Genomic DNA, 12,830 nt, shown 5'->3' with positions numbered 1-12,830 from the left:
ACCCTCATGTCCAAAATGGGTGCGAGGATGCATTGTGCACTAAGGAAACAGAACTAATACAAAACAACATGGACAGCGCTGCACACTAAATTCATTGTTTCTATGCTTATTTTCTCCCTCAAATTACTCTTAATTACGCAAGCGGCAGTGTTTGCGTAACTATTGGTATTAGTAATTCCCTGTCAAAGAGTAGCACGGAATTACTGATTATTGCTCTGATTGCTCCGTCGTAATTCACATTATTCCCATGTGTGCTCCAGATTTCTTTTGAAGAGGGACCGTCCCCAGAAAGCAAAAGCTATTGCCTGCCGCTGACAAACTAAAGAGAACAGAGTTGTGGAAACACCTAACAATGGGGGCAAAGAGCAGGTACTTGCCCAGGGCCCCACCGGGGCAATGGGTGCAAAGAAGAGCAGGTACTTGCCCCGGTCCCCACCGGGGCAATGGGGGCAAAGAGCAGGTACTTGCCCCGGGCCCCACCGGATGCTGCAGACACCTCGTCTGCCCCAGAGACACCACGTGGGATGGTTTTAAAGTCCCTCTGAAGCCCGGGGTCGGTTCCAGGACAGGACAGTGTGGTGAGTGACCGCGATCTTGACCCCAGCACAGATCTGTGACACAGAAGTGAAAGCGGGGCCGCGGAAGGATGGTGCGGCTGCTGAGTGTTGTTCCCCGCACCGGGCTATTCTCGGGTCCGGGGCACGCGGCCGATGCTCCGAGCGGCGGTGCCGAGCTGGTGCTTTCGATTCCTCTTCAGATGAAAGCTTGGATGAGAGCTTTCTGACACTGCCGAGCTCAGCAGAAGGACCAACAACACAGGCCGGGCCCAGGCCTGTCTTTGGAGCTTGACGTCGCATGTGCTGCAGATAAGGTGATATGAGGGATGCTCGCACACAGTTCAGACTAGTGGCAAAGGCGCTCGGGGTAACATTCCCAGCCCAGCAGTGTTCACCAACTGTGCCACCCTAGACAGATACACGCTTTATGCAAACTAGATCTGACACTACCACTGCCTGCAAAGCCCCCTTCAGAAGGGACGCGCCGGGATGCTCCTAGGAGTAGCCGAGCTATAGAAGAAATACATTAACATAACATAACATAACATAACATAACATAACATAACATAACATAACATAACATAACATAACGACTAGCAAGTGCACGCCGATTATTCGGTATAGCGTGAATACTGTGCACAGCCAGCGAGGGGCCCACCTCTGCGCCTACCCATGGCTACTTATCATTGATTGGGTGCCAGCAGGCGCCATCTTTGCCCAGGCCCTCGAGTACATGGGCAGCACGGCCTACCGTAAGTGCAGCAACGTGTATGCAGTTTGACTTCTGGAATGTGTGCCTTGCCTAGTCTGAAAGTAGCCGCGTGCCTTAGACTTCACTAACATCACCCCCGCAGACCTCTCTTCCTGGGCATTGATGTCTTCACTCACGGGGGCACTCTTGCTCAGAGGGTGCGGCTGCACAACACCCTGCGGTGCCCAGATGTGTCACTGCTGGAACGGGAGGCCGTTAAACGTAATTCCACTGTTTTAGAAACTTAGAATCACCGTCTCCCTCCAAGACCTCAAGCGAATCCTAGAACAACAAGGCGTGTCTGTGTTTTGGTCAGCTCTCATCAAACCCCGCTGTAAAAATATGTTTAGTGGTACAGCTACTGTGCAGAGGCACTGCAGCCGGCACTGCAATCCCGCGGACGAAAAGACGCAGCCCTTCTTCCCCTAAAGTCGGAATAAATACAACACAATTAAATGGAAATAGATTGTCAACCAGGACGTGTCTGGTGGTACATGCATTATTTTATGCTGAAGGGAGGGGCGGGTCACTTTTCATGGCCCTCTACCCATCATCATCCCAGCCCTTATCACCTGCCGCAGTGAAGGCGTGTTTAGGACTTTGTGCCCGAGTCGCCCGGCAGGTGAGCAGGAGACTGCTTAGCTGCTCCCGCGAGCGGCCCCTAGCGGAAGCCATGGGGGCGGCAATCCATAGCTTACAAGTTCTCCCTCTGCATTCTACCTTCAGCACTAGAGTGCTCATCTGTAACTAGAACACAATGATTCTCCTCCTGACGAATAAAAGAGACCCACAAGTTACTTTTTCATTGTTAATAGAGACCTCCAGACGCACGCCGGGCTAGTGAGGTTGATCGCTCGCCCCTGCTGTCATCAATGAAAAAGTCACACCTCAGGCGCGCCTACAGACTGAGAGCAGGGGATGAAGTCTACAGGGCTCACTCCTGCAGTCCTCAGTGTGAAGGTACACCTCTGCCAGAGCAGGAGGTGGGGTCTAGATGGATCATCCCTGTGAAGCTACACCTCAGGCGCGCCTACAGATGGAGACTGGGAGATGGAGCCCACAGGGCTTACTTATGCAGGCGCTAGTATGAAGTTACACCTCAGCCAGAGCTTCACGCTAAGAGGAAGCGAATGAGTCTACAGGGTTTACTCCTGCAAGCATCAGTCTAAAGTTACACCTCTGCCTGAGCTACAGGCTGAGAGCAGGCGCCGGAGTCCACAGAGCTCCCACGTGTGAAGTTGCACCTCGAACAGGAGATGGAGTCTGGGGGCTGACCCCTGAGTCAAACGTGTGAAGTTACAGCTGGAGCTACAGGCTGAGAGCAGGAGACAAGAGTCCACAGGGCGGCAGTGCTCACGTGCAGAGTCAGCTCCTGCCTAGGAGGACCTACTCTTCGAAAGCCTTCTCCAGCCCTTGTAACCCCGTACATCCCCATAACACACCTTGCACCAGTGAAGGTGAATCAAGACACTCCTGCGACTTATGCAAGTGCAGACGTGAGGGCGGATGCTGGGGCAGGGGTCAGTGATTGCTGCCCCTGTGACACCACTATATCAGCCAGGAACAATTATTTTAGTCATGTGCACTCCCTGTGAGTCTCGAGGTCAAATGCTATGAGTTACCTCTTCCTGCAACGTAGTCCTAGTCAAATAACGTAATATCCCACCTAGCGAACTGGTTAAATATTAATTATATTATTCCTAGAATTTCCATGAGATTCCTACATTGCTTCCAGGTCAAACAGCAATCTAAGGACGATGGGGAAAATCCACTTATTGAAAGTAGTCCACAAGAAGAAGCAGTCACGACTCTTCAGTAGTTGGACCACCTGTTCAACTGCCAAGCCTGTTTAGCAGCAGGTTATGTAAATATTCCATATGCCAACTTTTAGAATTTGAGGTACCCTTCTTACTCTCTCAAAATAGCTCCAAATTCAAGGACTTAGAGGCTATCGACGGAGGAGTCATGTGATAAAGAATCCTCAGGGGTGACTCAAAACTGAGGTCAGGATGCAAGAACAGCCGAGTCATGGGTAACAGTGAAAAGAATATTGTGGGTAATAATTATAATAACAATAATCTTAATATACGCTGCAATGATGATAATAATCGTCATAAAAATGACTTCTTTAGCATAAACAGATCACAAGGGAAACTTCAAAATTCAGGTAAGAAGTTCTTCAGAGTCAGAATAGTAAATGCCTGGAAATGATTTCCTACAAAATCAACATCAAGAACCTGGTTGAGGTCAAACCCCAACTTTCAACCGCCATCAAGACACTCAGATTCACCCTCAGTGCGGACCTCACCCTCAAGGGACCCATCACCATGAAAACCAAGCATAGCCCGGTACCTGCTCTCTCTGTATGAAGGACATAAAGGGAACGGTTCCTCCCAGAACGTGACTTCATAACTGCTGTTCGAGTCTCTTGCTTCCATAGCTGGGTGATAGCAATGTCCTCCTGCACAGCCTCTCAGACTCCATATTGGCCTCCTTAGGGCCGTCATACAAGCAGAAGCACACCTCTTCAAGGACCTGAGGAATTATGGCCATATCAGTCCCAATCTGAGGGAACTCCTCTGGCTCCCCCTGCTGGCCCGCACCAACTCGCATCTTCAAAAATAGCTTCATCATCAACAAAGCTATCACAACTGGCACATCTGCCAAGTTGGCTGACAAACTCGGCACCTCCGGTGGCTTTAGGCCCAACGACAACCATGTCGCCATCAGAGTGGAGTTGAAGAAGTGCACAACTGAAAGAATAAGGCAGCCATCTCTATTTACACACCCAGAATCTGGAACAACAGCCTTTTAGCAGAACTGCCCCAGCCTGACTCCACTGTAGGAAAGAGTTGAGATGTACTTTGTTAAAAAACGCTACATCAACCCGAAGTAATAATTACTTCTTGACTGCACCTGTGATTCTGTCCAGATCTCTGATTCCTTATCATTAAGTTTGTACAATATAAATATCACATAAAAACATATGCATAGTGGCAAAATCTGAAGCCAAATCAAAAAACCCATGCAGAATGAGACCGTATCTGGGCTGATATTGGCTTCTAACTGTGTGCAGAGGGCTTCCCTGTACCTAGTGAGGGAACTGATCTCATTCGTCCTCTATTTCTCATCTTGCCAGCCGGCTTTAGGTGGGTCCCGTAGCAAAACTTGAATGCCTTCTACTCGCGTCTTAGCATCAAACATTTATTTGAATTTAAATGAGCACTTTTATCCAACGGGCTGATGTAAAAATAGTAAACAAATGTGTGAACAAATGAGAAAACTAGGAACCTGGCAAAAGAAGAAAACTCAAAATCAGGCAAGGATCAGAACTGGGCAAAATATGTGTCCTGCAGACAATGCCCCTCTGGCAGGTTGGTAGATGTGGAAGAAGCCATTGGGATATGAAGGAGCAAGATCCCATGTATTATTAAAAACAATACATTACTAATAAAAATGAAAGGGAAAGAGCCAACCAACGCTGACTTGGCAGATCATGAAAATGCATCAGGCCAAGTAATGTGCAAACAAAAGAGAGTAATACAGACTGAACTGGAAGGAGAGAATACGATGGAAGGAGAGTGAGTCAGCACTCTGACCCCCACCTTAATCAGAGCACTTGATAAGGAAGAACAGCAGCTGGTGCCATTCTAAAAGAACACTAGAAAATGAGTAGGGGCCCTGTCTTTGTAGTTCCAAATTCAAAGTATCCTCATCAGTTGATAAGGAAGATTTAATACTTAAGGGTTTGTACAATAGAGTTACTCTAATAGTAACTATAGCAGGGCAATAACAAGTAGACAAGTGGACTTAAGATAATAAGGCTAATAACAGTAATAGAACAAAAATTTTTGAATTCAAAACATAAAATTTATTACCTCCCGAACGGGTTACAATCTAAAACATGGTTAAAATCAATGCAAACACGCCACCCAAGAGTGGTCAAGTATGGCACAATTCTGTTTTAAAAGGACAATTACACAAGTGAACACAGTCGACGCAGCGTTTCGGTGTTTTTCTGTCTTCACACCTTCCTCAGGACGTTCACACACAAAAATTGATATCTTATAACTGGATGAGATGAATCTATGTAATCACATCATTCGGTAGATGCTCTGTTCGTGGCGGTTTTCTACTCGCGTCAAACTTTTTTAAAAAAAGGTAGTGCAGAAATTCAACATGCCCGGAGGAGCCACCGAAGTAGATTGGGGTAAACACCTGTTTCGTGATTCAGGTTGTCTTTGATAATTTCACGGCTTCTATTAATTGTCTGATGTGACTGTTCCTCTTAGGGTTAAAGAAGCCCGTATCTGCCTCTTCTTTGCTACAGCCGGCCTCCCTGCTCCTCCGTGCTTCACCGTTTTCTCCGTGTTGATGTAGAATCTACATCAACACGGAGAAAACGGTGAAGCACGGAGGAGCAGGGAGGCCGGCTGTAGCAAAGAAGAGGCAGATACGGGCTTCTTTAACCCTAAGAGGAACAGTCACATCAGACAATTAATAGAAGCCGTGAAATTATCAAAGACAACCTGAATCACGAAACAGGTGTTTACCCCAATCTACTTCGGTGGCTCCTCCGGGCATGTTGAATTTCTGCACTACCTTTTTTTAAAAAAGTTTGACGCGAGTAGAAAACCGCCACGAACAGAGCATCTACCGAATGATGTGATTACATAGATTCATCTCATCCAGTTATAAGATATCAATTTTTGTGTGTGAACGTCCTGAGGAAGGTGTGAAGACAGAAAAACACCGAAACGCTGCGTCGACTGTGTTCACTTGTGTAATTGTCCTTTTAAAACAGAATTGTGCCATACTTGACCACTCTTGGGTGGCGTGTTTGCATTGATTTTAACCATGTTTTAGATTGTAACCCGTTCGGGAGGTAATAAATTTTATGTTTTGAATTCAAAAATTTTTGTTCTATTACTGTTATTAGCCTTATTATCTTAAGTCCACTTGTCTACTTGTTATTGCCCTGCTATAGTTACTATTAGAGTAACTCTATTGTACAAACCCTTAAGTATTAAATCTTCCTTATCAACTGATGAGGATACTTTGAATTTGGAACTACAAAGACAGGGCCCCTACTCATTTTCTAGTGTTCAGTTCCCCCACCTGTCGCAAGTAACAGGGGTACCTCCAATTTTTGAGGCCATTCTAAAAGAACCAATCAGAAGGGTGCATCCATCATAATAAGTCATATGCTTAGCAAGAAGTTGCAGGTTCTGGGAGCTTGTGCAGGCAGAAGCCAGCTGGCAGGATGCTCCAAATACGGTCCATGTCGGTCTGTTGGTGGCAGAGTGATAAGCTTCTGGGCGCTAGCGACTCTGGAGGACAGGACTGACATTAATTTCCATGTCAAGCCCTAAAGGCTGAGTGCGCACTAGAAGAGGCCAGTCTTCAACTCTGGGGAAGTGAGATGCCAACCTAGGCTTAGACTCTCCCTTGTCATCCAGCACCCACACACGCATGCTGACGTCCTCACACACTGTGCAATACTAACCCTGACACTGGAACCCAGGCAGTAAAACAAGACTGAAGTTACCGACAGACTGCGCAGGTGTGAGCCATCCCCAAAATGTTTACTGCATAGAAAAATATTAAATCATCAGATACCTTTCATAATTAAGTTCAGGGCACCCAACCATCAAACGAGAACAGTACCAAGAAACCCTGTGACAGAGGTCCCTTTAAAAGAAGGAAGACACATCACATCCCAAAAGTTCATTTCTATGTCAGGCCGCAGATGCCCTGTGACTGCATCTTAGGCTGTGTATGCCTTAATGTTAAGCCATAGATGTCATATGCATGCATGAGAGGTCATAGATGTCATGTGCCTGCATATCAAGCCATCAATGTCATGTGCCTGTATATCATGCCATGGATGCCATGTGCCTGCATATCAAGTCATAGATGTCATGTGCATGCATGTTAGACCATAGATGTCATGTGCATCCCTGGTAGACCATAGAATGTGCATGCATGCATGTCAAGAAATAGGTGCCATGTGCGTGCATATCACGCCATAGATGGCATGTGCATGCATGTCAGACCACAAATGCCATATGCAAACATGTAAGGCCATAGAAGGTGGATGCGTACAAGTCACGGATATCATAAGTCTGCCTGTAAGGCCAAAGATGCTGGTGTCTATATGTCAGCCGCAGATGCCCTGTGACTGCATCTTAGGCTACAGACAGTGTATGCCTTAATGTCAGGCCATAGATGTCATATGCATGCATGAGAGGTCATAGATCTCATGTGCCTGCATATCAAGCCATCAATGTCACGTGCCTGTATATCATGCCATGGATGCCATGTGTCTGCATATCAAGTCATAGATGTCATGTGCATGCATGTTAGACCATAGATGTCATGTGCATCCCTGGTAGACCATAGAATGTGCATGCATGCATGTCAAGAAATTGAAGCCATGTGCGTGCATATCATGCCATAGATGGCATGTGCATGCATGTCAGACCACAAATGCCATATGCATACATGTAAGGCCATAGAAGGTGGATGCGTACAAGCCACGGATATCATAAGTCTGCCTGTCAGGCCAAAGATGCTGGTGTCTGTATGTCCAGAAAAGGGGGTGGTGATGAACAGAGTGTCTGAATTAAGCAGACCACTCTTACCCAGTCCAAAGATCAGGGCTTGATCCATCACCGGTATTTATCTCACTGCACCATCCCAGCTCAGAACCTGGCTATATGCAAATCAGTCTGTCCCTGGCCCAGTGCATCATGGGAACAGGGCAGACTAAACTACCAAGCCAATTCTTCACCAGAAAGGAGACAAGCTACCAGGGACCGGTTTCTGGCATTTCAGCCGTCGTCGGCCCGGCTTGCTTGAATCCTGATGGTGCAGTGAGAAAGGGACTCATGTCTGAGTATACCCTGCCACACCTATAGTGGCCAAAAACGATTCAGAAAAGGGGGTGGTGATGAACTGTCTGTACGTCAGCCGTAGATGCCATGTGAATGCATGCCATGCCCTGGGTGCAGCGCCCCTCTGAGTCTGTCCATAGACTGTGTGTACCTAGACAATAGATCATGGCTCTTGGCTGAAATCTACACAGACCTTTATCCCAATGGACAGCGGTGCCCAGCTCTTAAATATATGAAATGTTAACAGGAAGTGCACTCTGAACTACGACCCCCTGCCACCCACCCCCGGACTGCAGGGGTCTCGCAGTCAACTCTGCTTTGCATTGATATTTAAATAGCTCTTGGATATCGTGCCAACCCAGCCCCAGACGGCATCAAAGCTCTGAACACGAGAAGCTTGGCAAGTCGACGTATAATTTACATATGCACGGAAATGATATACGAAAAGTCTACGAGTTCTGCAAGGCCAGGAGTAAAATCAGCTCAGATACCTGAGAGGATGAAAGAGTAGAGATTTCTGCACGCAGTTAGCACCAAACAGCAGCTTGTGTTTCCTTTTCCTAACAGAAAGATCCATGCGTATAATGTGCTCGCCTGGCATCTCTGAACCCGAGACTAACACCCCGGAGTCAGACATGGGGAGTCCCGGCTGACCACGGAAGCTGCAGCACCAGGGCCACGGCCTGTGAGGAGACAACAGTACCAAACACCGGTACTGCCTAGACGTCACATCCGGCCAAGGACCAGAGAAAGGGACCGACAGCATAGTGAATGTGATGTGAACGTGCACAATAAACCTTTTCCTAAATATCTGTGTCTTGTGAACTGACGCATCTTTACCTTGTGGTCCCGAGAGAACACGGAGTGTGTGATGAGGGTGCAAGCAGGGGGCAAACTAGGTTATGTTGCAGGAGGGGGCGGGGGTCTAGGATAGAAATCTTGAAGCTAATGTAAGGTGCGGAGGATGGACTCCTGGCCAGTTAAGGGAGCCATCGATGGCGCAGTGAAATAAAAATACAATACAAAAAAGATGTTGTTTTACGACAAGTCGAGCAACTACTTACAAAGTAAGTGCGGGACGTAATTCAGAAGCAAGGGAGGGAGAAGGCATGAACTCCTCTCACAGTGAAGGTGGGTGGAGGAATGGATGATCGGTGAGGCTGGTTCTCGCCGGGACAGCATTTACTTCACACTGATTTACAAGTAAAGTGAACGGGGACAGGGCAGAGAGGAGTCTGAGGGAAGGGTCATTAGAAGGGGTAGGCAAAGGCCAGTCAGGACAGGGGGGCACACGGAGAGGGGGGTACTTATCCCAAGGAAGTATCGGGGCCTTGATGACGCTGCATCAGTCCGGTCAGGATGCAAGTAGGGGCAGAGGATAGAGGCATAGAAGAGGGATTAAACGCCTAAACCCTCCGTCACCCCATTGGTCACCTCTGACCTAGAGCGACTAAAGGGGTCGCTGCACACTGGACCACGGCAGATCCGCGAGCCCATTGAAATGACCCCTCCATCTGCGTAAACCAAAAAAAAAACGTGTTTTTTCAAAGAACTGCACCACACAGACCTAAATCTGCCACACGTGTTACTCTGCTGAAACAATCAGCACTTGTAATCCCTTTCCCTTGATGAGAATGCAGACTTCGTTTACAGATGGAAGTGGCGTAATGGCCAGAGCTGTCGACTTTGGCGCTGAGGAACCATGTTCAAGTCTCGCGTTGGCTAAACATCCTGTGATTCAGGACAAATAACTTAATCTCTCAGGGTCTACCGAAAATGAGTGTGTCCTTGTGTAATTGACTGGCGCTCGTGTAAAGTGCTCCAATACCCTCGGGTCCAGTTCGTGCTACATAAAACTGCAAAAGAATATTACTCATTGAAGTATTGGGTCTGAAATGTGATTGGTTACAATACCGTCTACTACTCCAAAGAGACCTGGCAGTACTCGCCGTGTCCCTGAGGACATCACTCGGGCCCTGGGAATCTTGTGTGTGCTTGAGAACCCTGCCCTGAGACTGAGAATACAACGTGTGACCCTGCTCACATCACCTGCACTCCTCAGATCTCCAGTTGTGGTCATCAAGGCATCTAGACCACCTGTTTCCCTGCAGACAGAGACCGTGTCCCTGATAAACTAGTATTTTCCCGGTCTCCCTGAGAGCATGACCTGTGTGCCGAAGAGCATCACATGTTTCCATGGGGAATGGAATGGTAGCGCGCCCAGGGATCCCATGTGTGATCTCAGCTATGTCTCCGGCACGAATAAACACCTTCTGTGCATCCTTTGCACCATTACCAGCGACCCTGCATTGGGTCATAAACGTGACCCAGCCAGGACATAAACGGGACCTTTGTTTATTTGCTGCAAATGCAGATCTCATTAAGGTGTGTGGTCCCAAAGAGGACGGGGGCCTTCCTAAGTACACAGGCTTTTGAGATATGATTATTATCATGACGCTACAAATTCCGTTTCAATGCGCTAGGACCATTTCCAGGAACCACGGGTCACCTCCGGAGTGTCAGAGTGGGGGTGTGGCAGTGAGTGGGGATCCGAGCCCGAAAGTTAGTGACTTTCCCGTGAGCTGACACTCTCCTCGCTCTCATGGAGACATTGCTTGTTCCAGTGTGCACGGGCCTTGCACAAGCAAAACCACAGTTGATGGACAGAATGCAGAACAATGTCATACATTCACCCCAGTACAGAGATCTGGGCCTAAATCCACCGTTTCTTTGCACTCCACAGCACCCCAGTTCAGACATGGCCATATGCAGATCAAGCAGGGCCCTTCACAAGAACACGTGTCTTTGGGTTTACCGCTCAGTCCCTCCCCGGTGTCCCTAACACGAGGATTGTAAAGGGTTAATACATGTGGGGAGTGGGGAAATCGCCACTCTAGCAGCAATGAAGTGAAACGGTGTTGTTCAACCGTGAAGCGAGAGCCCCCACCACCATCGAACTAGGACCATGTTCAGAGGCGGGACGGAGGCGCAGCCCCTCCGCTTTCCAGGGATGACATTACGGCTCTTACTTCACTTACTGTTATTTTGGCTGCGCTGGAGAAACATTCCTAAGCTAGAGGCCTCCCTGGGAGGCCCCGCCTCAGCCGAAGGATCTGTGAGAAGGGGCCGAGGTACTGTGATCGGGCAGACCCCTGCAGGGACGTCCGCTCTCTGGCTCTGCCCCTGGAGGGAGCCTCGAACGTCCCCGGAGGGAGCCTCGAACTGCCTACCTGGGAAAGGTGTCTATCCGTCCCACCTGGGAAGGGACCCCAGGACGCCTGTCTGTCACTCCTGACTAGATGGCTGCTCACCGTCCCTTCTGGAGGGAGCCTAACGACTTGTGTCCCTCCTAGAGAGAGGGCCCCTGCCACTGTTCCCCTCAGATGCCCCACAGACCGTCACTCTGTCACCGCTAGTGAGGTAGCTCACGTCTCTCTCTCTTAGAATGTGGCGCTGGCCTGCGCTGTCCTCCTGAGGAGTGGGTGCGTTACTGCACCCCCGAAAGAAGGGCCCCCAGTACCCATCCCCGTGGCCGTCATCCGACTGTCCCGAGAGGCATGGCCAAAGAGTTGCAGGGCAGTACAAAGTATTACGGCCCCTTCCCCTCATGCCCCAAAGAGCCCTTCTTACCCATCATTGGCACCAGCAGAAGCAGGGTCCAGGGCGGCGGCAGCCTGGCAGGAGCCCGGGCCATGCTCACAACCATCACTCAGGAACGGAGCTCGGAGATGCCCCCTCCGACTGCGGAGCGCTGCTGACTCGGTCCAGATGTGTGTAGAATGCCTGTCACTTGCCCACCTCCTGCTGTAAAAATACACTCACTGCCCCGCCCCCCGCCCTCCCGAGGGGGGGTCGGGCCGGCGGAGACAGTGATGGCAACAGCTGGACCCAGCCTGTCTCGCACCGGGCGGGGCAGAGACCCCGCGAAGAGCGGGGAGACCGAGACATGGGGGGGGGGGCACAATGGAGGGGGCGGGGCCTGCGAGTTCGGGGCTAGGAGCGGTGGCCTCCGGGAGAGGACGGTACTAGTTCGAGTTGGACTAGGTTTGATGCCGGGGGTGTCAGGGGGTGGCCGCGAGGACTCGTGGGTGGCACATTCCCAGGCAGGGACTTGAATGCACTGAAAGAACAGAGAGACCGCGGAGCCCTGCCGGGGACAGAGGAAGGGGAACTGGGAGAGGATACTATGGGAGGCTGATGGCGTAACGCAGACCACTGCAAGGGACCCCCTAAACCTACACCGGATGCCCTAATCCTTGAAAGGAGCCCCATTCAGCCCAAGGGCCATGACAATCTATGAGTTATGAGAGACTCGGGGCCCAGGCTCACACCCTGCAGCTGGCTCCATCACTTTGCGTTTGCCTCTGGTAGGAGAGGGATGCCAGAGAAACGGGCGGGGACATAGAGGGAGTAACATACTCGGAGCCTGGGGGCCGGGAGACAGGGGTGTTTGAGAGAAAGGGCTGCAAGAAAGTCTAACTAAGAAGTAACTGAGGGAGGCGATGATACTGGGAGAAAGAGACTGTGAGAGAAGCCGGTGCCTGTTTAGCCAGCAACGGGGACATAATGAAGTTCATCTTGCTATTTAACCGGCAACTTGTAAAATAGTCACTTTTTCCCTTTTTA

The 12,830-nt window shown here is 49.5% G+C and overlaps 1 protein-coding gene across 2 annotated transcripts in view; it reads right to left on the bottom strand.

The window, feature by feature from the left end:
* The window catches only part of LOC147702568 (uncharacterized), a 56,691-nt gene extending 44,594 nt beyond the window's left edge, over window positions 1–12,097 (bottom strand). For both annotated transcript variants that reach the window (XM_086931231.1, XM_086931232.1), the window contains exon 1: window positions 11,835–12,097. In XM_086931231.1, coding sequence (XP_086787357.1) covers window positions 11,835–11,910 — 76 coding nt within the window. In that variant the 5' untranslated portion in view covers window positions 11,911–12,097. The remainder of the gene's footprint in view (window positions 1–11,834) is intronic.
* Between the last annotated feature and the right edge of the window lie 733 nt (window positions 12,098–12,830).

The sequence above is a fragment of the Lissotriton vulgaris genome, chromosome 7, assembly GCF_964263255.1.
Source record: "Lissotriton vulgaris chromosome 7, aLisVul1.2, whole genome shotgun sequence".
In the NCBI taxonomy this organism is placed as follows: domain Eukaryota; kingdom Metazoa; phylum Chordata; class Amphibia; order Caudata; family Salamandridae; genus Lissotriton; species Lissotriton vulgaris.
Note: the sequence above shows the minus strand (reverse complement) of the source record. Positions and strands in the feature narration are given on the sequence as shown.